We start from the raw sequence: 24,488 nt of genomic DNA on the forward strand, positions 1-24,488 counted from the left end.
ACAGCCACTGTGTACAGCGCCCAGAAGTGCAGGCCCTTGGTTTGCCTACCCCTGGATGCGCCAAGGAACCTTACTCCCCCGCTGCCATGGATCCCTACTTGGCGCTGAGAACGGAAGAAAGTAGTGGGACTTCCCCTCCTCCCCAAGTCGCAGCCCCCAGATGAGAAACCAGAATGTACATGGAGTCCTCTGTAGCAAGTTGGAAGACGGAGGGTGACGGAGCGCACCGAGCCAGAGCGAGCAGGCTGCCGAGGGAACTAACTGCCTGAGGGGAGGAGGAATCTTCCAAATCTCAGCCTAGTCTCGGTTTGGAAGGCAGCCGCCGCACCATTGCTCTTCTCGCCGGACGCAGCGGAGCGCGCTCGCCTTGCGTCCTCCTGCTCCGAGCAGGTAAACCGCGGCGCAGCTGACCGCCAAGAGCAAGGAGTTTCCTCCCGACCACCCGCCCGGCGTCCAGCTGCAGCTACTTTTGTTGAAAGAAAAGGCGAGACACTGCAGAGGGAAGGCTCTGCAAAGCTGGAAAGCGATCTGCCAGGGGCAAGGGGCCCCGGAGCGGGGGCAGTCGCTGGGGTGGGTGGGGGGCGCAGGCCACCTTAGCGGAGCGCGACGGCCTCTGGCCGAGGAGACCAAACCGACTAGGGTGCTGGGGCCACTCCCGTCCGCCAGACCTTCGCCTTCGACACTCCCGGCCCCCCGCGCCCACCTCTCCCGCCGGAGCCGCCCTTCCGAGGGGCTCTTCTCTGCACGCAGTGCCTACCCCCGCCCCCCACCCTCGGCTCGGGCTCTGCCGTCGTCTTGGCAGTGTCCAGAGATGCTCCGCCGCAGACCCGGGACCCCTTAGGCGCCTCTTCCCGTCCCTCTGCCAAATCGCAACGCCTGTACTTTTCCAGCTCCCTCTTTCCCTCTTGAAATTGAAAGTTATTGAGGTCGCTCAGGGTTGTTGCTCCAGCAGTTTCCTTCCCCGCCCCCGAGCTCCCCCCGCCCCCCGCAGCCATCCCCCCTCCCCCTCCCTCTCTCCCCCCTCCTCCCTATGGGGTACTCCCGGGAGCCCAGCCCAACAGTGGAGCGGCTTCTGCTCGCGCAAGCCAGAAGCAGCTCGGGGTCTCTCCGCCGCCCCTTGGCCATGGCCGCGGTGCCGACGGCGCCCGCTCCCCTGCGCTCCCGGGGCCCCCGCCGCTGCCGCCGCAGCCGCCGCAGCAGCCTCTGAGCCCAGCTGGCCGCCGCCTTCGCCGCCCGCCCGGATTCCGCCCGCGGCCGCAGCGGCCGCGCACCATGCTACCTGCGGCCGCCGGGGCGGCTTCTTGGAACCCTTGCTCGCGGCGATGACAGCCACCCCAGAGAAGCCGCGGCAGCTCAGTCCTCGGACAATTTGAAAGTACAATAGTTGGTTCCCTGTCCACCCGCCCCGCTCCGCTTGCCACCACAGCACGCCTGTCGGATCTGAGCGGAGAAGCCCGCTGCTTGGCTTCCGTGCTGCTGTCTCGCTCTATAGACGCCTGACACATAGGGTTTAAGACATTAACTGTAATTAGCAATCAAAAGAAAAAGGAGAAAAGGAAGGGAACCATCACTGGGTTACTATGCACTTGCGACTGATTCCTTGGTTTTTTATCATGTTGAACTTTATGGAATACATCGGCAGCCAAAACGCCTCCCGGGGAAGGCGCCAGCGAAGAAGTAAGTGCAGGGCTTTTTACGCGTTTGCTCCCTCTGGCCGCTTTCACCTGTCCGGTCGCTTTGCCTGTCCTGTCTGTCCCCAGCGCCAGGGGTCCGCTCCTCCTGCACCCCTCGCCTCCCAGAGGCGGTTAACAGTCCGGGCTCTGGGGCTTCTGCTGGTGCCTTTCACGCGGTGCGTCGCCGAGCCCCTGTGATCCTCAGCATCCTGTGGGTGCGCTAGCGGGCGGACGGGGCGCTAACGCAGCTCTGGCCGCCTCTGGACTTCAGGTTCCCGGGAGTCCTGCGTTAGACTCGCCCGAGGGATGCGTGCTTTCCTCTTGAAGCTTGGACCGGGGCCTGGAACCCGGGGAGCTGGGACGCCTGGCCCGACAGACGCCCCTGACCGCTGCGTAGACGCCGGCGCGGGGGAGGCGCGGCTGCGGCAGCCGCTCACCTAGCGCCGGGGATCCCGCGCTGGGCCCTCCTGCTGAGCCCAGGTCGCCCAGCGCCCGCCGGCCGCCGGGGCACCGAGCGAGCCAGGGAGCGCCTGCGCGGCCGCGTCCCCCTACGCTCACGGGCGGAGCAGAGGGACACGCAGGGCGCCGGGGCTCGCGTGCACGTGGCTTTGCGGAGCCGCCCGACGACCCACGCCCCAGGGGCTTGAAGACAGCCGCAGCCCGGCCCCAGCAAGCTGGAGGTGCTGGGTTTCCAGTTACTCTTGGCCACACGTGAGCTCTTTCCGTATTTCAGGCCCTTCCAAGGGGATCCCCTGAGACAGGCACAGAGGAGGGTGGCTTCTCCCTGCAGACTCCCGCTTGCCGCCCCTTTTTCTGGCCCTGGGGAAATTGGCTAAGTGATGGCTGCTCCAGAGAGTGCCCTACCTGGGATTAAACGGGCACCGCCAGAGCGTGCTCCACCCTGGTCGGTCTGTGTAGGGAGTGGTGCCTGCCCGGGACGCAGGGACAGACGTGCGGTTGACACTTCTCCCTGCTGCTGGTTAGCCAGCCCCATGTGTCCTCCTTCGCAGATTTGCAGAGCCCAGGGCGACCCTGGCTCCATCGTCAGGGACTCTGCGAGGGGAAAGGGAGGCGAGAACCCTTCCTGGAGCTCGGGGGGGGGGGCGCAGAGAGCGATGCCACCGCCCGTCCCCTCGTACTTGCGCGACGGGACTGGGCTGTCTATGACCGGCGGCTGCGCCTCGTCCCCTGCGCGGAGCCCCCTGTGAGCGTCCGGCCAGCGACGCCCCCTCGGGGCAGGCGCTGGGGCAGCGCAGAGGACACAACACGGGCTTGTGTGGGATGGAAATTCAGTAATCGCTTCTCCCACCTCTGTTTGTCTCTGCCCTGCCTCTGGGCGTGAGGGTCCCCTGAAAGCTCCCTTTATACCGCTCGCCTCGGCCAAACAAGGTTTGATTCACCTGGAAATTGCCCTTTAAAAAAGTGGCTGGGCCGGAGCGCCGGCCTCGCTGCCTCTAGAACCGCGTGGCAGGGGGCAGGAGGGAGGACCAAAAGGAAACATGTGAGGCATCCGATTTATTACGCTTGGCCTCTGAATGGCTTGTATTCTTCAGGACTCTCCCACCCACTCTTTTTTGCGTTAGCGGTGCGGCCGCCTCGCGGAGGGAGCGTCCCGGGGCTCCGCAGAGCCCTAACGGGGTCCTGTGGGGGCGGTGGAGTCGCGCGGTCACTGGGGTCCTGCTTGGCCCCTGCTCTCCTCCAGTTCGTGCCAGTGACGTCCTCCGCCCGCGGAGTACGGAGTACACCTCCGGCTAGGAGCCACACACTGGCCAGGGCGAGGTAGGGTCCTGAGTGTCAGAGGGGTCTCCTTCTGTGGCCCTAGGCCCCCTGTTTCTGAAGACAGCCACCGGAAAGAAAGCGTGATGTCCGTTTGTTCGCACCTCCCCCAGCGAGGACCGCGGAGTGGGAAGCTGGGGCGGGTGCTGTCCTAGGGCTTGGGGGCGCCGCAGGATGGTGCACCGCCGCGCTTAGAGGAGAAGCGACTGCCAAGGCCCACCGCGAGCTGCCTTTGAACGTGCATTCATGATCTCAAGGCCAAGGCAAAGGCGCCCTCCGGGGCTGAAGGAGGAGTGGGTGGAATCCTATTGAAATTCCAATTATTCTGTGGGAGTGGGTTTGAGAGGGAAGGCTCTAGCAGGGATGCTCCGTGCTTCTTGGCACTTGAGTCGGCCTTTGCGGCTGCGTTTGTAGCCGTAATTCTGGGAGAGGGGCGACCCCTTGCGTCCTGTGAGGAGACGGACGACATTCTCTTTTGGCAGGTGCAGTGTGACACTGGAGAATGAGAGGGGAATAGGGAGGACTTCTTTAAATGTCCTGTACTTCAAGGTCCCATTGCATTTGTACAAACTCATATGGGTCGTTTCTTCGGAAGCCTCTGAATGAAAGAACATTTTCTCAAACAGGGACTCCAGGAAGCGTTTTGAAGTGAAAAATAGAATGGTCAAATATATTTTTAGGAAGGCCAACTTCTTTATTTTTAACGTGAATATTTAACAGCATCCCTTTTGGCTTGGAGATGAATATCTTAATTGTCCTCGACTTTTAAAACCGCCACTAAAGGTACGAGAGCAGAAATTAAGGTTCAAGGATGGGTTTTCAAAGCTTTGCTTGGTAGGCTTTTGGATAAGTTTTAGTACAAAATTTTCTTGCAAAGATATTCATTTGCAGTGTTAGGTACTGTAAGATGTAAAGAACCGTGGCTTATCCTCACAAACAGCAGACAAAGCCATTTCATGTTCTCCCGTTTCCCTAAACAACGGTTCTTCCATTTGTCTGTTTTGGTGCAAACTAATGATCCTAGTTGTTACAAACTAGTGTTTCCTCTTATGAAAGCAGTGTTTTAAAAGGGGAGTACTTTTAAAATATCTATTTAGCTGTGGGTGAATGAATACACGATTTGGATTTATATACAGCTTACAGAGATGACAAAATTGAATTTGTCAAGATAACTAAATGCAACCCTTAATTTAAAAAAAATGGCAGCGTTTTAGAGGTAAACCTTAGTTTTAAGTGCTATCCTAAATCAAGAACCCTTAACTCAGGGTTTGTTTGTTTGTTTGTTTAATTCATTGCTGAAAGGGATGGAGAGAGAGAGAGAGAGAGAGAGAGAGAGAGAGAGAGAGAGAGAGACTGACTTTCCAGATCCCCACAATGGCCAGGACTGTTCTGGGGCTGAGGCTGGTAGACAGTAACACAATTCAGGTCTCCAAAATGGGTGGCAGGAACCCAATCACTTGAGCTGTCACTATTGCCTTGCAGGATTTACATTAACAGGAAGTTAGAGTTAGGAACTAGAGCTGGGAATTGAATCCAGGTACTTTGATGTGGGGTATGGCAGTCTTATCCACTGAATGCCCCCTGAACTCAGTTTTTAGCTCATTTCCAGGTCAGCCTTTTCAGCTTGCTACTACAGTCAACCTCTGACTTGCAAGTTGTGTGCTAGAAACTTTAAAAATCCCCAGAGTCATAATGATAACATAATACCTTACCCGTTCATTGCAGTTCCACTTGGATTATTCACTTGAGCCCCAGGTAGTCACAAGTTACTCTTAAGTAATTGGAATGTAAGAATGAGTATGAAATTAAATGCCATAATATCAAGGCAGATGTTAATTGTTTTACTTTTCAGAAAAAGGACCTCAGAAACAAGAACTAAGCAACTCACATGAATTCATACAACTACTAAGTGGAACCTGATTCCTGCCATGAGTTGCATGGTTATTTTTGCACTTACGCTGTATGCTAACTCATGACATAGACAAGATATTAGCCTTTGTGAGTAATACATTTGTTGGTCTCTAGGCTATAATTTATCCAATATGATGGAGAATAGCTGTTTGACTAGACTGGAAATATTTAAATTGATCTGTATTTACATGGATTATACCTTGATGACTAATGTCAAAGAAGCAAACCTGTAATGGTTATAGTGAGGTTTGCTAAGTAGAATATTTTATTTGATTGGTCAGAAGACATTGTAGGGCCATGTTGTGCCAGAGGCTATTGTTAAATACATCAGATGCTATTTAATGTTATTTTTATTTGACACCATCTATTAATTGGGTTCTAATTGTTCAGATTCTAGATAAATGCAAGTTTTGACAAGCCATTATATGCATAATAATTACAAAGCACACCATTGCACAATCTATAAAACTTTTTAAAGTCTTTCATAAAGAAGTCTGAAAAAAGAATCAAGAATACAATGAAAATAATTCTAATGGTAGTAAAATAAAAACAGATTTACTTGAATATACTAGTCACTGCACATGGCATTGCCTCAAATGTTGAGCTATTCTTTGAGATTCTGATACATTCATGCCGATTACATTGCTAATCTGGGAGAATAATCAATTAACTGACAAAATAGAAAAAAATCTGTAATTCCATTTTCACTTTATAATACTATTTTGGAATTAAAGTTTGATTTGGAAATATACTACAATGCACTTTTCTCACCTGTCTACATTTATCGAAAGTCTACTATATTTTTGAGAGGAACAGTTAGGGACAGGAACAGAATTTTCTGGAGAACATATACTCTGTGAGATATTATGTGATATCCATATAAATCAAAGACAATTTCAGACTCACAGGAGGTAGTAGCAACATCTAAATGCAAGCAAAAAGCTTTTACTTTACTATCAGGGTTGTTTAAATATCTTGTTGTTAAACTATTTTAACTTTGTTATTACGTCAATAGAAAGATGACACTAAGAACACTAGAACTTTATTTTAAAATACTGTTATTTTAGCCTCAAATTACTCTAAGTAATTGAGAATGTAAGAATGAGTATGAAATTAAATGTCATTATTTCACAATTCTTTTCAAATGAAATATGAACTGTATTTTACCTTGTAAGTAGATAAGCTTTGCTCAATCATTTATCCATTTAAAAACTTCCATGGCATTTAATATTCTACAAATTAGGTCCCCAGAAAGCAATGAATGGAAATTATGATGTGCAGTTAAATTTGATTTTCAAGGTATTATGGAGAAACCCTTGCTACACTACCACAAAATGAATCTGTTAGTTCTCTAATCATTTTAGGTGATTTGAATCTGGACCTAAATCTCCAGATTGCTGCTACACACCTAAATGGTTAATATTTTTAAAATGCAGTGATTCTTTTGATTCCTATGTAATGTTGATGGAACACTATGTAGAGCTTTCAGAATTCTATATAAAAACTAAAAGATCCCTTTGCTATTTTAAGAATGACTATCAAATATAAAACTATTTTAGATATAATGATTTGCTGATTTGTTTCATTTTGGACATTCTACTGAATCCCTCTTCCCACTTCCTTACTATTCATTATGATATATGCCATCCCCTCCCCCCAGAAAATCTTTTTCCAAGTAGTGAATTCTTGAAATGCTATAAGAGTGGATATTGTGTTTCATGAAATGTAAGAATCAACCTTGGTTACCATTAGGAAAACATCATTCAGTTGTGAGAGCATTGTAGAGATCATGCAAGACAGTGTGTTAAAATTATATGTTTGACTTGGTTAGGAGTATTTCTTTTCCTAACAGTGCATTGAATACTGACATTCTTTTGAGAATGATAATTTTAAAAATATTGCATCATAAATTATATAGATTTTGCATTGCTTTTGATTTTGGGGGAAAATGTACATTGCTTTGTTGATTTCGGACTTTTTTCAGGGTAATGTGACTGGATTATCTTGAAGTTTGCCTTTTATTGAACAATCTTGTGAATTGAAAGGCTTTACCACTATACCTTAACAAAATACTGTGAAGTATAAAATACAGACTTATAAAAGGTGCTACCCAGTGAATCTGTTTTATTTAATTCAGCTCTAAGATCTTCCCATCCAGGAATATTACTAGCATTCTGAACAAAGTAATCATCCAACAATACCAAAAAGACTGTACTGTTCCACTCTCAAGGATTGTGGGGGGTGCTGAGAATGTTAGTTGTCTCTAAGCTGAGTTTTCATTCCAATGGTTTTAAAAACCTGGAACTTTTGAGCAAAATACCTGAGTTCTTTTCACACATGAACAATCTGAATAATTTCAAAAATTCATTTTTTAAAAATATGATTGCAGATGTTTCTTATCTGATAAGAGCATTTGTGCATTTTTTTTTTTTTGGGTAGTGTTTGCAAGGGACCTGGTTGCCATTTGTTGTCACTAAAATTGTTCCAGAAGTTTTCTGGGAAAAGTTAAGTAGTACTAAAGAATATGATTATTCAACTAAATATATACTTAATAGCTCTAAACTGTTTTTATATTGTATGCAAAAGTCTAATCTAATCTTCAAAATAGCATCTTACTAGTTTTCCATCTGACCTTCAAATGTTTGGTGGATCACAAGTATCCCAAATTCTTAAGCAGAGACAGACAAGGGAGAATCCCCAGGGAGTACTTGGAAAAGTAGACTGAAAAGTTGAAGATCCTTGTTTCATATCCATCACTGCTACTAATGTCTGTGTAACTCAGACGGATCTCCTTATCACACAAAGTGGTAGCTGAATACCTACAAAATGAGGCACTTATCAAAAATTTAGATTTCAGTGATATCTATAGTCTCTTTAACTTTTAATCTTCTGGTCGGAAAACATGACTAGGATTATTCTTTTATTTTCTTTTTTAAAAAAGATTTATTTTTATTCAAAGGTACAGTTATGGAGAGAGAGGGAGAGACAGAGAGTTCTTCCATCTTTTGGTTCACTCTTCAGATAGGCTTAACCACCAGGGCTGTGCTAGGCTAAAGCCAAGAGCTTCTTCTGGGTCTCCCATGTGCATGCAAGGTCCAAGGAATTGGGTAATCCTCCGCTGCTTTCTCAAGCACATTAGCAGGGAACTGGAACAGAAGTGGAGCAGTCAGGACTCAAACTGTTTTCCATATGGGATGCCTTCATTGCAAGCAACAGCTTAACCCACTGCACCACAACACTGACCCCAATGATTACCCTAAATTTACTTGTCTTATTCTAATACATTTAGCAAATGAAGATTAAAATGTAAATAAATATAAGTATTCATTTGTCAAAAGCAAACTCATTACCTAAGGACAAAAGAGTAACATTAAAGTGTAGGATGAATGTATTATGATAGGCCACATTCTTCATAAATTCTAGTTTCTGAAAACCATAGCCATGGTGTCAATCAGCATACTCAGTCTACAGTAGATTTTCTGCCTTATGCTTGGGTATAGAGCAACAGGGAGCTGGTTTGGAATACCAACTAGAATAATACTTCAGAGCTTCCATCCCAGAGCAACTTTTCAGAGGTGGCCTCTGTTGGTGAGGAAAAGCTGATTTTAATAGTCCAGATTTAAGGTAATAAGGTCCAAGGGTATATGACACTGAATGAGCAAGAGATTGTACACAGCTGATAGTTAATTTTGATGAAATCAGTAGTTCTTGGTAGTTAATTGAATATGAAGAGGAAAGAGAAGGAGGACCATCGTTGGCACTAAACTTTGGAGCAAGAAGACTCTGGTCTGGGTGAATGGAAACATTTTGTAGACAAAGACAGCAAAGAAGGAGAAGCAGGTTGGGTAGGAAACTTATTTTTCTTTGGAATAATCTTTTTTTTTAATTAAACTTTTATTTAATGAATATAAATTTCCAAAGTACATCTTATGGGTTACAATGGCTTCCCCCTCCCATAACTTCCCTCCCACCCGCAACCCTCCCCTTTCCCACTCCCTCTCCCCTTCCATTCACATCAAGATTCATTTTCAATTCTCTTTATATACAGAAGATCAGTTTAGTATATATTAGGTAAAGATTTCAGCAGTTTGCCCCATATAGCAACTCAAAGTGAAAAAACTACCATTGGAGTACTAGTTATAGCATTAAATAACAGTGTACAGCACATTAAAGACAGAGATCCTACATGATATTTTTTTAAAATTAATTAATTTTCTATGCCATTTCCAATTTAACACCAGGTTGGTTTTTTTTTTTTTTTCATTTCCAATTATCTTTATATACAGAAGATCATCTTTACCTTGAGGACCCAGTTGGACCTTTGGGAAGTCAAAATCAATTTCAGAGAGCATCAAAGACACAGGTCAAGAACTGCAGAGCCACTTACATAAAGAGGATGATTGGGGGGGTCAGTGCTGTTGTGTAGCATGTTAAAGCAACACTCTGTAGTGTCAGCATCTCCTATGGGCACCAGTTGGAGTCCTGGCTGTTCCACTTGCAATCCAGCTCCCTGCTAATGCACCTGGGAAAGCATAGAGGATGACACAAGTCCTTAGGGCCCTGCACCCATGTAGGAGACCTGGAACAAGCTTCTGGCTTTGGCTTGGCCCAACCCTGGTCATTACAGCCATTTGGGGAATGAACCAGCAGATGAAGACACTCTCTCTCTCTCTCTCTCCCTCTCTTTCTCTCTCTCTACATGTGTTTCAAATAAAAAAAATAAATCTTAAAAAAGTGAGGACAGTTGGGTACAGGTGATAAAAATCTGGTGGTACCTTATGTATTATTTCCAAAGTGTTTCACTGGTGACACCAAGACTCATTCTTCTTGGTAGTGTTGAAATAAGATTAATTACACTTGAGACACTTTGTCTATTTTAGATAGTTTAATATGTCTTCTCTACTATGGCTTCTCATTTTTGTGGCACGTTCTGTATTTTTGTGTATTTTGTGTATTTTGTGGCATTCTCTGTAAGAGAATGGTCACTGGTATCACGAGCTGCAATTTAAAGTTGTCAAATCTTGCAGGTAAAGATTAAATTTAGAAGGCTCATTAATTGTGGAACTATATTGCTTTGCAAGAGATCAAAAGGTGATTTGAAAAACTTTATGGTAATGAAGAACAAGTTTCAATAAGGTAGAAAAACGATTTTTCGAACCATTCCATTTGGACATAGCATTTATTGCTAACACAGCTATCTGCTTTTAAGCAGATTTCTCTACAAAGTGTGCTTACTGAGAATAAGAGAATCTCATGATAGGATGAAATGGAAAGGAATCCAGTTCATCTACACGGTGCAGGAATTATCCACATAATCTCCACTGAGTATCTGTCCTGCTTCAGTAATGGCCAGGTCCAAGCTTGCTTTCTTTATCCTTCTATTCGTTTTTTTGAGTTTCTGTATTGGTACCAGTGTATTCTTTTCCTAGTCTTCTGAGCACTTGCTATGGGTATTGGATTAGACTGAGTTACTTTAAAACACCTTTTAAAAATGAATATGCAATAATACAATGTACTATATTTGCTCCCAAAAACTGTCCTCAGAAAACTAGCTGGTAAGCATATTTATAATTATACCCCAATATAAAGCACATTCCTGAGAGTAAGTGGTAAGGCAACCCCCATTTTATAACCACATAATACAAACCACCACCACACAATATAAAATAACAGAATTTGTGAGCTGCTTATTTTAGAACACTGTTTTCTTTACATACGCTCAGTAAGAAAAAGAGCAGTAGTTTCTCACTGTTGGGTTCTGCTGTCAGACAGAGGGACCTCACAGGTATGAACAATCATCTTGACAAAGGCTGACATATAAGTAGAGGAGGTATCAGTCTCACTTTGCCAGAAAAAAAAGAGTAAAATAATATGCCCCGTACTCATAATTTCCTCATGACAAACCATGGCTTCATAGCTCTCAGAGCCACCGATATATTCATACATGTTTTATCTTAACATGTATACTTACACTTGTTTGGTAGCATAGATATTATAACAATAATTATTATTTAGTCTTCACGTTTGAATCACTTGTGAGTGCCAGACTTTGTTCTTGATGTTGTCTTCAGATAGTATCTCATTTTGCCCTCGTGCTCACCTTGTGAGGAAGATGCCAGTAGTTCCACGGCAGTGGATCAGTTAATGAAGGTGTGCATCTGGGTCCAAAGACCAGATTCTCAGTTTTTCACTTCACCTCAACATTGGGCTTGGAGCTTGAGGTGGTCTTGCAGGCATTTTCTCAAACTCCACCTTATTTTTCCTTTCTCTTACTCTCATTTGCTCATTCCCTCTTGCTGCTAATTTAACAAACCAGAAGTCTTTTTGAACATTTTGTGTAGAGGTGGCATCTGATATTCAAGTATTCCATATTACTACCTTTTCTCTACCTTTTGTGCTTTCTAAACTTTTGATGGTTTTTTTAAACATAAAATCTGCTGATGTTTTTAATAGAAGCAATAGAATTATACAGTTTATGAGAAATAATCTGAGATTACTTTTCCCATCTATGGTGCGTATATTCACGTGAAGATTTATTTAGGCATGATGATGTGTGCAGAGTCTACAATTTTGTAGTTAAATATCAAAATGGTCCATGTAATTTACAACCACAAGAGATATTTAACTGGCTAGCTTTTGTTATCCAGAAAAGTTATCTTTATGATGCTTCATAAAATCTTTTATTTATATTACTTTTACCATGAGCATTAACAGCAACCTGCACTTCAAATTCTTCCTTTATGGGCCTTGGTATTGTGATTCTCAACCCTGAGTTCACATGAGAATCACTTGAGGATCCCAAAATAAAATAAACAATAAAAACAATGCCAAGACATACTCTAGATAAAATAAAACAATCTTCAGGGATGTGGAGCATGTATATCCACATTTCTTAAAAGTTGTCCTGGTCATTCTAATGTGTAGCAGAGACTAAGAAATATTGAAAGATCCTCAATTCAAGAAAAACTATTGTGCTGAGCAATTGTTGAAAGCAAAGCTAGTTTTATGAGTGCTAGACAGATAAAATAGACTTGCATGTAGCATGGGAAGAGATGAGATATATGTCATTTGAACAAATAGCAATTTACAATATAAAGCAATCTGATAGCTCTATGTTGTCCATCAAGACAGTGTTGTTAAACTTGAGACATTGACTGTGGCAGACAAGATTATCTGATGGAGAACTGTCTCAGTCAAAGAGTCCAAGAAAGGAAGCAAAGTACACACAGTAGAACATGGTAGTGAATCCAACAGACACCGATTTCATAGACTAAAAACATGGCTGCTAGGAATGGTGCAAGCCATGGGTGCGTGTGCTTCCTGCTGAACCATACTGTGGGTGGGGACAGAGTAAACAGGACAATTGTGGAAAATGGGGATCAACCCAACTACAACTTTTTTTTCAAAGCTACTAAATAATAAACAACCTTTTTTTTTTTTTTTTTATGTCTTAGCAGATAATTGGTAATGTGCCCTAGAGTCCTCCTTGTTTTTAGGAAAATCTTAATGGTTAGGAAACTACCTAACAAGATATAAACACCCATTTCTTTTATAGTTTCTACAATTGCTAACTAACTTTAGATTGACTACTGGTGATCAGTAAACTACTATAAATAGCATAGTACTAACTCTATCTTTATGGGTTAAGTTTTGCGGTAGGTCACTTATTCATGTAGTTACTGTTTTTAATTCACTACTAATGTGCTCTTCTTTGGGTAGATATCTTCATTAAATCTTGTTTATTATTCTTTTCTAGTCCATGAAGGATTTTCAAATTTTGTCATAAACTGGAGAAAGGTTCATGTAAAAGTGAGGTGGAAGTCTGGGCTTCCTGTCAGACTTAATTCTGCTTGTTAAGGGGGCTCTTTGGGAAAATTTGGGTTCCAGTGAGTCACTAGGCCAAATCCCAATAACCACAATTGCCAGAAGTAATTAGACTGAAGAAAGCCAGGCTCCTTGGGAGGAGGGGTCATCAGAGAACTCGTGAGCCATTGCTCCATGGTCAGACCTAGTTACTTGTCCCTGAGGATTGGGAGCAATCATGAGTTACAGACAGCAGGAAATCCACCCGAAAACAATGCTTTTCCACCAATTTTTTTTCTTCAATAGGTTATTCACCCTAAACATGCAAGAGATGGAAATAGGCCACCAGCACATGCACGTTTGATGTCACTATCCTTTAATAAACCACCTTGCATTCCTGCATGACTGCAAATGCCCACATACAGAATTCCTGCTATCATCATTGCAGGTTCTCCTCCTTCCTTCCTGAACAGATAAAAAGAAACCAAAGAATTTAATCTGTCTTCATAAAAGAGCTGGCTGACCAGGATGAAAAGGGAAGGGAAGGAATCTTTGTAAACATCCTTAAGTCAATGCAGATACATTTTTGAAGGAACAAAGTGGTAGTACATTACCCCAGGACAGGAATTCTAAAATATCCAGAGCTAGAAAAAGTTCAAGTGCAAACTTATGATGTCTTGTATTGAAAGCAGTCCCTTCTAGAAAGCAGGTGCTATTGTACTGAAAACAATAGCTTTTAGACATTTCATGCTTATGAGAAGCTAAGTAGAATTTATAACAAATAAATAGGCTGTCATGTTAAACTTTCAATATGTGAGAAATTAGATTGCTAAGCCTTTCCATGGGAACTTATTCATGCAGCACAAATGTATCTGTGCTTAACAACTAGTGTGAAACTTTGTCTTTGAAACTACTGCCACTACCTAGAATATCCAGAATGCACATTCTGTCATCTCATTTGATACATCTTTAATAGAACAAAGACATAAGAGCTCCCACTGTCAGGTGACTGTCTCCAAAGGGTAAGTTTGATAATTCTTTATGATTCAGAATGACATCAGTATGTTTCAGTACTCAATTGAACTTAAAATACTAGTTCTCTGATGACAAACACAGCTATGGGTGATATTACATATGCAGAGAGGAAGTCTCACTCTTTGCCTGGCCAGTTTTTTCTGGCAATTGGCAATCTCCAGATGTCAGCTGGCCAATAAGCCCTATCCTTATGCATTATACATATTTAATTGTCATAGTGGTGTGATGGCCACTATGGCAAATGGATTGGAACAGTATATTTTTTTCCTTTAGTTTTGAATTTTCAATAAGATAATCTGAGAATAGAAGAATTTTTTTTGGAATTTAGTGGGGAATTATAATCTGTGTTTATTTATTCTACTACCTTTTGATGACATGTGGTTTCTGCTATGAAATAACAAGAATAAAAAAAGACAAATGCTGCTCGACCACAAACTAATCAAGGACATACTGAGTAGCTGAATATTCATTTCTTGTTTTCCAATTCATGATGATTTTTTAAAAATCTAGAGTCCAGAAAGGCCGTCATTACTTGTTTAGTACCAAGAAATAAAGACCGAATACGTTATCTTTAACCTCTCTGGTGTGAATTTACACACTCATTTCATGGCATCCTCAAAATGGTAACTCTTAGCTCCTAAACAAAGATTGAATATAATTTACTTTTAAAGATTTTAATTTATTTATTTGAGAGGTACAGTTACAGGCAGAGAGAGGAAGAGATGAGAGAAAGGTCTTCCATCTGCTGGCTCACTCCTCAAATGGCCGCTGCCAGAGCTGAGCTGATCCAAAGCCAGGAGCCAGGAGCTTCTTTCAGGTATCCCAAGTGGGTTCGGGGGCTCAAGCACTTGGGCCATCTTCCACTGCCTTCCCAGGCCACAGGCAGAGAACTGGATTGGAAGAGGAGCAGCCGGGACATGAACTGGTGCCCTTATGGGATGCCGGCACCGCAGGCGGAGGTTTGGTCTACTATACCACAGCACCGACCGTACAACTGAATACAATTTAAAAGCCAGTATCTTTTTCATGTAGTACATTTCTAAGAATTCCAGCCAATTTACCAGTTCTGTCCAGAGCTTGATGTAGATGCAGACTTTTAACACAGAACAGTGAGATTTTAGGTTTGCTGAGTCACACAGATACATAGCCCTGGTGTAATCACTAGCATTTGTCATTCTATCCACACCAAGACTGAAGACCCCAGCCTCTGATTTATGTATTTTCAGACCAATGAGCATTATGTGCATACACTTTAAAGTTTAACTTCTTGTAGAATAAGGAAGAGTCCTAGGAAGAGGAGCTCCAAAAGCTTTCAGGCTACCATGTGGACATCCCACTGACATGACATATATTCATTTAAACTGCCTCTGAACTTAATATATTGCTTATGCTATAAATGGAGAGCTTACAATCCCAGAAACCTTCATGTAATAGCTGTAACCAACAGGCTGTTGGGCAAAGTGCTATAGTTCATCAGATAAGAACACATTTCCAATGGAAACTGCTTGAGATTTTCCTGTGCAGAATACTTTCTTTACCCTTCTTAGCCCAAACTCACTTCCTCATCCAGCCCCCAAATTCTAAGCCACTACCAAGAAGAGTTGAATAGTCTTAATTTTAGAACCCTTAAAAAAATAAACACACAGACAGCTGAGTTAATTTATAAAACACTGCCTCATTTATCTTGGCAGTTATCTTGGCAAATTTCACTCCCCCTGACCCCCAAACTCTTGTATGCTGACTCTACTTAGCAACTCAGGGAAGAAGCAACTCTCTTCTACATATTAAGTACCTTGAGGGTCATTACACTTAATAAATTTGGTATTTCTACACACTTCTTATACAAGTTTCTTTCCTCATAGACAATTTATTTACTGGGTCTCTGAAACCTACATAATCCCTTTACTTTAAACCTGAAGCAAAGAGAGAGTCATTTTTACAAGAGCAATAAACTAAAGTGGCTGTTCAAATACTTTACTTGAATTGCTCTGTACACTGAAGTACCTTTTTGTTAATACAAACCCTTCATATTCTAGCAGGCAGCTCCCTGAAATTCGAGGCTGCTTAAAATTATATGACCAGAAATCTCCCCTCCTTTACCCCTGCATCAGCCCCCTGCCTCTGGGAATATGCCAACAATTTTGCAGGATTCATTCTGACAACTGTTCTGGTGTAAATATTTAGAGAAATCCTTTCCATTAGAGATTAAACAAAGTGTAAGTAACTGTTCCTAAATGATAGATCTTATTAATGTTTGCAACAGCAGGCCTTATGCTATTGAGTGCATAGATTCATATACTGTATACTGGAGAAAAGACCAAAGGAAAAAGAACAAAGAGAAGAATTAGAATGAACTCTGTATAGTTTGAACTTACAATACCATTTTAAATTATCACAATGGAGATGACTTTTTAATGTATACAGAATATGTGGCAAATGAGTTCATTTAAATTAAAAGTAGTGAAAATTGTATACTGATGTTTTAATAGTTTTAAAAAGGTGATGACAACTAAAATCTTCCTATCACTAGACTAGTTCAAAGGTGAAACTCAGTTATTTCTCCATAGTCTCACCAAAATGAAGTACAATATCTGATATCTGATTGGATACAAACTCTTGTTTCTATATTATTAGTCAAGAACTATTAAAAAGAGTAATGGCTGAGCTCTAATGCTTATATCAAATATCATTTGCTAAAATCGGGTGGCACTGGGAACCCCAAGGGTTGAAAGCTCACCAGTGTTCCCTTTCTGTGTTTTGCTGTTTGCACAAGGTTTTCAAGTGTTTGTGATATATGATATACTAGGTGATTACCCAGTCCAGCAATTGACATAATCAGAGATTTCACTGAGTTTCAAATAACTACAGTACCAATGATTCCTGTGATACATCTCCAGAGAAAGAATGTATCCATTAGACTAGTTACTGCCTCCTCTTCCTTAAGAGACCTAAGGATCACATTAAAATATGAAAAGCCATGAATTCTAATTCAGTGTATTTATTGATAATTCACTGTCTAACATTTCTCATTGGTATCTACAGTTTTTTTTTCTTTCAGAAGTAAGACTTTAAAAATATTGTATTAAGATTTTTCCTTCCTGTATAAAACCATTTTAGGAAAAACATGCTATGCAAACAATGTTAGAACATTTACAATGGGATTTTACTCCTTGTTTTTGTTTCAAAGATACAAAGGCAATTATTCACTACTGTCTTTCCAATTGATTCCCACTTAAATCCTCTATTTATTACTATTTAGCAAAGAAAATAATAAAAAGGGGTCTATGGGATATGAAGTGGAAACTTCATGAACTTCATTGCAGAAGAAACTTTTAATTATCTTCTTTGAATCTGAATCATCTTTGCTTTGCACTATAGTGAGAGAAATTCCATGTTAGGAACCTAGAAGACTGATTTCTAATTTATACCATGCAGTATAATTTAGATAAATCGTTTAGTCTACAATTCAATTGTATCTACTATGAAATGGGACACATCTTTCATTTACTTGAAAGCAGGAAACTGATCTTGAATCCCTCCGACAGCTCAATGGGCTTTGCTCTTTTCTTCTGGTAGCATGCTCTCACCTTGAATACTTACCTGTCAAAACATCAAGAATGGAGAGTTAGGTCTGGAATTCAAAGGTATGTTTCTCTTTGTACTTCCATAGAATTTTTAGACACCATTTTGGAAAAGCTAAGAAGCATAAGAAATACTTTTGTGCAGAAAGACATGAGGGAAAATGAAATTGAACCTAGACTTAAATAAAACATTGTGCATTCATCAATGTTACAACTATTTATGGAACATTTATTGTGTTTCAGGGTTACAAAAGTGAGCAGAAACACAATTGAAACCGGCCCTTGAAGAATTTCACAGTGATTAAGGAAACAAAATATGAAACCAGAATAAAAAAAAAATCTTCAGCTTAAGATAAATTAGAACACTTAGATATCACTTATAAGCTGAAGTTTATTTCTTTTTTAGGTTTGTCTAAATAGAATTGAAAATTAGTTTACTGAACTCATATATATCCAGATTTTTCTCTGTAAAACAGGGATGCAAGACAGCATTGTGGGGATGAAGCAGGAAGGTAGGAGGAAGATCAGCGGAAGACACTGGAATTTATTAGCCCTCCCAGTATTTTCTTGTCTTAAAATTTATGACCAATGAATAGGAGCCTCCACTTAGCATGACGTTTGTGACAATTATAGGAAGCATGCTATGCGCACTATAAACGCAGTTGGCATTGTTAGGTAAAGCTTGTAATAAAGTGGCATAGTTTGGCTGAGCAAATTTCCATTTTCAGCACATTGATTAATTTCTATAGCTGAACTTTCACACTAGTTCATTAACTGGAATTACTTTTACCAAACAAACACTAAAATATTGTAAGTTTAAAAATAGTGCGTTTTTGTCCATCCCTCTGAGGCATTTTCAAACCTTTTATGGTAACCCCTTGACCACTACATAGAACATACAGTCCAATCTACTTAAAGCACCAGTTTGGCAAACACTAGTCAACAAGTTATTTGGATTTCTTAATGCAAGTCCATTGATGACCTTTCCTGACATTGTTTGATAGCTTTAAAAATGTCAGTTGCTAAAATGCAGAGTCTTAAACTAACTTGATTCAGCTCTTTCCTGTGTGTTATCACTAACTTGTGAACATTTCTGAGTAAGGAGAAGCAACTAACAGCAATTTTTACCTGTGGTATCTCATATAACCTTCACAACAATCTTATGATCTATTATTAACTATTTTGTAAATGAAGAAACTGGGGCTCAACACCAACAAGAAATAGATCAAAGTGACACAGCCAGAAATGGTACACCTAAAACGTACACTCAGATTTTCCGACCACACCAACCCTCTGCCTTTCACTGGGCCTGATAAAAGAGGGTGGCAGAGGAGATTTAAACTAGGGAGTGATCTTTTTCTGCAGCTAAGATGTAACTGTACTTCATGAAATAAAAACTTAGGGTGAGAAAGAGTGAACTGAGCTAATGGACGGTGGTATTTGGAAAGCATAATGACAGGCATTAGACGATTTTAAAAGCAGAGACGTGGTAAGATCGCAATTATTGTTCTTAAAAGATCACTCTGATTGTTAAGTGGTATCAGCAGTGATGGAGGAGATGGAAAGATGTTAAGTCTGTCAATGAAAGGGGTAGAATCTACAGTGTGTTTGGATGTGGAGATGAAGACAATTCCTAGATTCCTGACTTCAGCAGCTTACTGAGCTAGAAAATAGTAGAGAAAAAGCACCTATTAGACATGCAATATGCTTTAATAGCTAGGAAGATTTTTTTTAAAAAATCATGTGTGCAGCATAATCCTTTCATGTTACTGACAAAGACAAAGAGAAACCAGTGAAGTAAGTGACCTGACTGAAGTCACTTTGCAATGGAGCCAAGAGTAGAAAATGACTCCTGCGGCCATTCTGCAACACCAAACACCACACAGCAGATGGTTCCAAGCTCTGACATTCCAGAGAAGTGCTCTGTGGGTTTGCTGCCAATCTGACTTCATATTTGTTTAATTAATGGCCTTTTTAAAGAGAATTATCTGTTCATTGGCTGAGGATTTATTTCACAATCTCTTTATTTCCTTACTTCAAGGACACTGAAGCTTTAAAAAGCTACAATAACCTGTTGCAGTAATCTAAGCAACAACTTTCAAAAACAAACCAATCATACACACTCTCATCAGATGCAATGATCAGTTTTCTCAGGCAACACTTGCTTATTCATTTTCTGGGAAAGAGGGAGGTTCAAATCCGACCTTGATCTGGTAAGTAGTATTATGTCTATTATTAATCAAAGCATATCAGTATAATCTTGTATAGCATAAGGAGGTTTTCTCATCATTGCCTTATTTGATTTATTTCAATTCCCTTTTGGAATGGGTGGAGCAGGTTTTATCATACTCATTTTATAGATACATCTTAACGATGTTAAGTGATTTGCATAGTATCATGAAGTTATGGCATTAAAATTCTATAGAGGAATATTTATTTTGTTTTTCTACAAGTTCATGGTCTTTCCTGTACTGCCACAGTTCTCCTATATCTCCTGTGACGTCCTACCACTAGTATAATTTCTTTGGACTTGATAACATGAATCAGGGGAAATCTTTGTTATGGATGAGAATCTCACTGGTTGACATGGTGAACTGGCAGGTCCATAAGGACCTATCCCATTTAAATACCTATATGTGAGCTCAGCATATGAGATACTGAGGCAAGAACATCAAGCATCATTGAAAAACTATCTTAGAAAAAAAGAGAAACTATACTGAGTATTCTCTGTGGTAGTAGAATTCTCTGAGAAATAAGTTGAACTTTTATAAAAGAAGATTTCTTAAAATAACTATTTTATTTTTAATAAAAATAATTGTATGGGCTTCCCCTAAACATCATATTTGATTTACTAGACATGATCGAGTAGATCATTCTAGAGAAGGGTTTTAAACCAGATCTCTCTAAAATTCAAGCTAATTCACTCTCTGGATCTTGGTATTCTCATTAGAAAGTTTAAGAGAAGGAAGAGTATTAACATCTTTTTAAATTTCATGGTTATATTTGGCATCCTAAATATTCCTTATGTATTCCAACATAGAGAATTTTGTTCAAAACATTTACCCTCTTTCTCCCTTTCCAATTGTTTAATTTCTTCTTTTTCCTTTAAGACCTATACTTGCTCTTGGTATTTTTCAGATATCTCAACCATCAGTATTAGCTCCTCTCTTTTGATTTCTGTGGCATTCAACTTCTGGTCTACACATTATGGTCTTTAGACTGTAGAAAGATAATTTTACTGACTGTATTGTAGGCTACTGGAGTCAGAGACTGTGTTTTGTCTCTGAGCATGCCCCGTCCCTAGAAATCTACTTATAGTGATCACAGAGCGCACACTGACTTGTCAAGATGATACTGATGGGATACTGCGAGTATGATATTCGTTTCAGATGCATGAAATTCACCCCCAGAAACTGCTTCTAGATGCAGCTGCCTTAATGCAGTGTCCAAATCGAACTCCTCATTCCTAAATCAAACTGTGTGAGATAGAAACGTATGCATCCACATGTTAAACAAGCGAGTTTCTCACACAGCAAGGTTTTAGAACCACAGGCATAAATCTTTCAGTTGACTGTACCATGTTGGTATTATTTCTGTTGCAAGTCTTACTTTCAGTCTGTTTACAGATGTATTTGTCTTCAGTATGTCACTAGAACCTTAGAAGTCCTATTTCCCAGGGTTTGTTTTTGTTTTTGCTTTGTTTTGTTTTTGTGAGACCTCCAGTAATACCCATTACACCCTATGTCTATAGCATTTCAAAACTAGACACCCTGTCTGATGATTAGGGAGTTCCTGGCTCCCCGTCTCAGAATGAAACACTGCATTTTGCCCTCATTTCAGCTTTCTTATTTAAAGGGTTTTGAGAGTTTCTATTGGATAAAGCTGCTAGCAACCTTGAATATGGTGGGGATAACCCAGGATATAGTTAGTGCCCCTTGAGGAAGAGAAACTGTCTTCTATATATTTATTTTGATGAGTGTTGTAAATAGGTTAAGTGCTTTCCACTGCACCTTACTTAATTCTTTCACTATATATCAAATTACTTGAGTGTTTCCATGTTATAGATGGGGAAACTGAGGCTCAAAAAGGATAAGCAGCTGTTGTTTAAATTATCAGCCTGTAAACTGACTGGCACAGTAATTAATTTTATTTATCTTGGTATGTTCACTAACTGGCAGTGTCTGAATTAAGTGGTCAATGTTGGCAGTTCAGCCAGAAAATATCAGGACTGTGATTGAAAACCAGGCTCTGCAGGAATCCAGGCCAGTGCCTCACCACCGTATCCACGTGTTCCTCTGGGAAGACTGGAAGGCCCGTTTCAGAGTGCGGTGACAATGCAGTGAACTGTGCATATAAGTACAGAAATGCCTCACCCTCAGTAAACTGCATGCATACTCCTATTCTGTCAGAAGGTTTATGAAACTAGGAGAAAACTCCATTTATTTTCCCTGCTCAGGACTTTCGATGTGACACACAAAGCTGGATTTTTTGTAAATGGTATACCCACTATTTGCACATCTTCCTGTGCCTGTTAAAATACCACAAGTCCCTCACCCACTGTTTGCTTATGCTAAGGCTGCAGCCATCAGATATGCTACTTTAGCATGCAATGTGGCAGGAAGATCCAAGTTTATTCATAGTATAACAAAGTGGAGTTTGTTTTTAGCACAAACTGAAGTTTGTTTCATTCAAGAATGTGAAGTTAGTAGTTATGGACTCACACCCATGCAGATTCATTACCATTAAACTATCACATTTTCTGTTTATGTTGATTTCTAATTATTTGTCCCCTTAAGAAAAAAAAAAAGGATTGGCTCTTCTAGCCAAACCAGAGCACATAATGATTCCCACTGTTGGATGAACACTGTTGGAGCTGTCTCATGCAAAGTGCTGTTATTACCACCCACTAACTCATCAACAGGTCCTGGCCCTCTGCAGGATCTGGGTCTCTCTTCTCCCCTCCACCCACCTCTTGTCCTCTGTTCACCTCCACTTGGGAACATGGCCACTTGGAGGAGGGAAGGCTTTCCCTCACTTAGCAACAGCTGGAGATGCTGATCCAGAACCTTACATTTTAGACCAGGAGCAGAGTGCATTAGCTTTAAGATAGGTTTCCTAGGTTAGCAGAAAGAACTCTACCTTTTTTGTTTTACACATACTTTTGTTGCCGTTTTCACAGAAGTATCAACTACAGTTGTCTGGTTGGTCACAGGAAAACAAAAAAATGTTTCAGTATTTTGGAAGGATCTACTTTGAAATTAGCCCATACATTATTAATTCATTTGACAGAAAAATGAATTTAACTTTGCGATTTTAAAATAAAGGTTATTTCAGGAGTAAACAATCATAATATGATTTGATTGCTGTGGGTTTTATTTAGACTATTTCAATATGCATTGCTGATGGCAAGAATTTAGAAGAAAGAAAGAAATGATTCTGTGTGAAGGCTGGCACCGCGGCTCGCTTGGCTAATTCTCCTGGGTTCTAGTTCCGGTTGGAGTGCCGGATTCTGTCCCAGTTGCTTCTCTTCCAGTCCAGCTCTCTGCTGTGGCCCGGGAAGGCAGTGGAGGATGGCCCAAGTGCTTGGGCCCTGCACCCTCATGGGAGACCAGGAGGAAGCACCTGGCTCCTGGCTTTGGATCGGTGCATTGCGCCAACTGTAGCAGCCATTTTAGGATGAACCAACGGAAAAGGAAGACCTCTCTCTCTCTGTCTAACTCTGTCAAAAAAAAAAAAAAAAAAAAAAAAAAAGAAAGAAAAAGAAAGAAATGACTCTGTGTGAAATAGTATTTTTTAATTCTTTTTTTGTTCCTATGATCTCTTATATGTTTCATAAATTTCTATTTCCCCTAACATAACCTCCCCAACACACACACACACACACACATACACGCCAATTAAAAGGGAATGGATGTTTAAAATCGTGATGCAAACTAAAACTAAAATTATTGCTAGAGGGAGAAGAGGAGGAATAGAGGAGAAATGACATGTTCCCAAGAGCAAATAACATTTAGATTGATACACAGTCTTCAAAGACTGGAATCTGAATGTAAATTACCAAGTTTGTTGATGGCTAGAACATTCTACTCTAGTATAAAAATTATTAAGAGAACATATTTTCATGGAATACAAGATGCTGGTCCCACTCCAAGACCCATAAAATTAACAAAAATTAAAGTGAATAACTATATGAGGCAACATGTGTTCTTTCCCATGTGTTCTTTCTTTTACTTCCGAAATTTACTTAAAAATGAAGATTCTGAAAGTACTGCAGCTGCTGACTTCAGTGCACAAGGATCTGTAAGGCTGGGCTCCACCCTCCTTCTATCACCTCCTCATCTCCTGTCACTCACGAATCTGCAGCCCTGGGGCTCCTCCTGTGCTGTTCCACATGCTGTGCTCCTTATACTTCAGATCTTAAGCATTACTCTACCTGGAAGACCCTTCCTCAGCTTTTCAGGCTGACCCCTTCTAACTCTCCACCTCTCAACTCAACTAAGAAGGAAACTTAGAGTCTTTTCTGAACACCACATTTGAAGAAGTTTCCAGAGCTATTCTCTGCCTTATCCACCTGTTTATTTCCTCCCCAATACTCATCACAGTCTTTAATCACTCATTTGCTTTATAATTATGCAACATCGTGGCATCATGACATGACTGGTGTCTTTTTCATACTTGCATTTTCTGCAGTATGTGTAATGTTAGGCAC

The 24,488-nt window shown here is 41.1% G+C and overlaps 1 protein-coding gene across 1 annotated transcript in view; it reads left to right on the top strand.

Annotated features, from left to right (window-relative positions):
• The first annotated feature begins 1,250 nt into the window (after window positions 1-1,250).
• RSPO3 (R-spondin 3) overlaps window positions 1,251-24,488 on the top strand; it is an 87,882-nt gene continuing 64,644 nt past the window's right edge. Inside the window, exon 1 of the mRNA XM_062187708.1 lies at window positions 1,251-1,677. Within this exon, the coding sequence (XP_062043692.1) occupies window positions 1,581-1,677 (97 nt within the window). The 5' untranslated portion in view covers window positions 1,251-1,580. The remainder of the gene's footprint in view (window positions 1,678-24,488) is intronic.

The sequence above is a fragment of the Lepus europaeus genome, chromosome 3 (assembly GCF_033115175.1).
Source record: "Lepus europaeus isolate LE1 chromosome 3, mLepTim1.pri, whole genome shotgun sequence".
NCBI classification, from domain to species: Eukaryota; Metazoa; Chordata; class Mammalia; order Lagomorpha; family Leporidae; genus Lepus; species Lepus europaeus.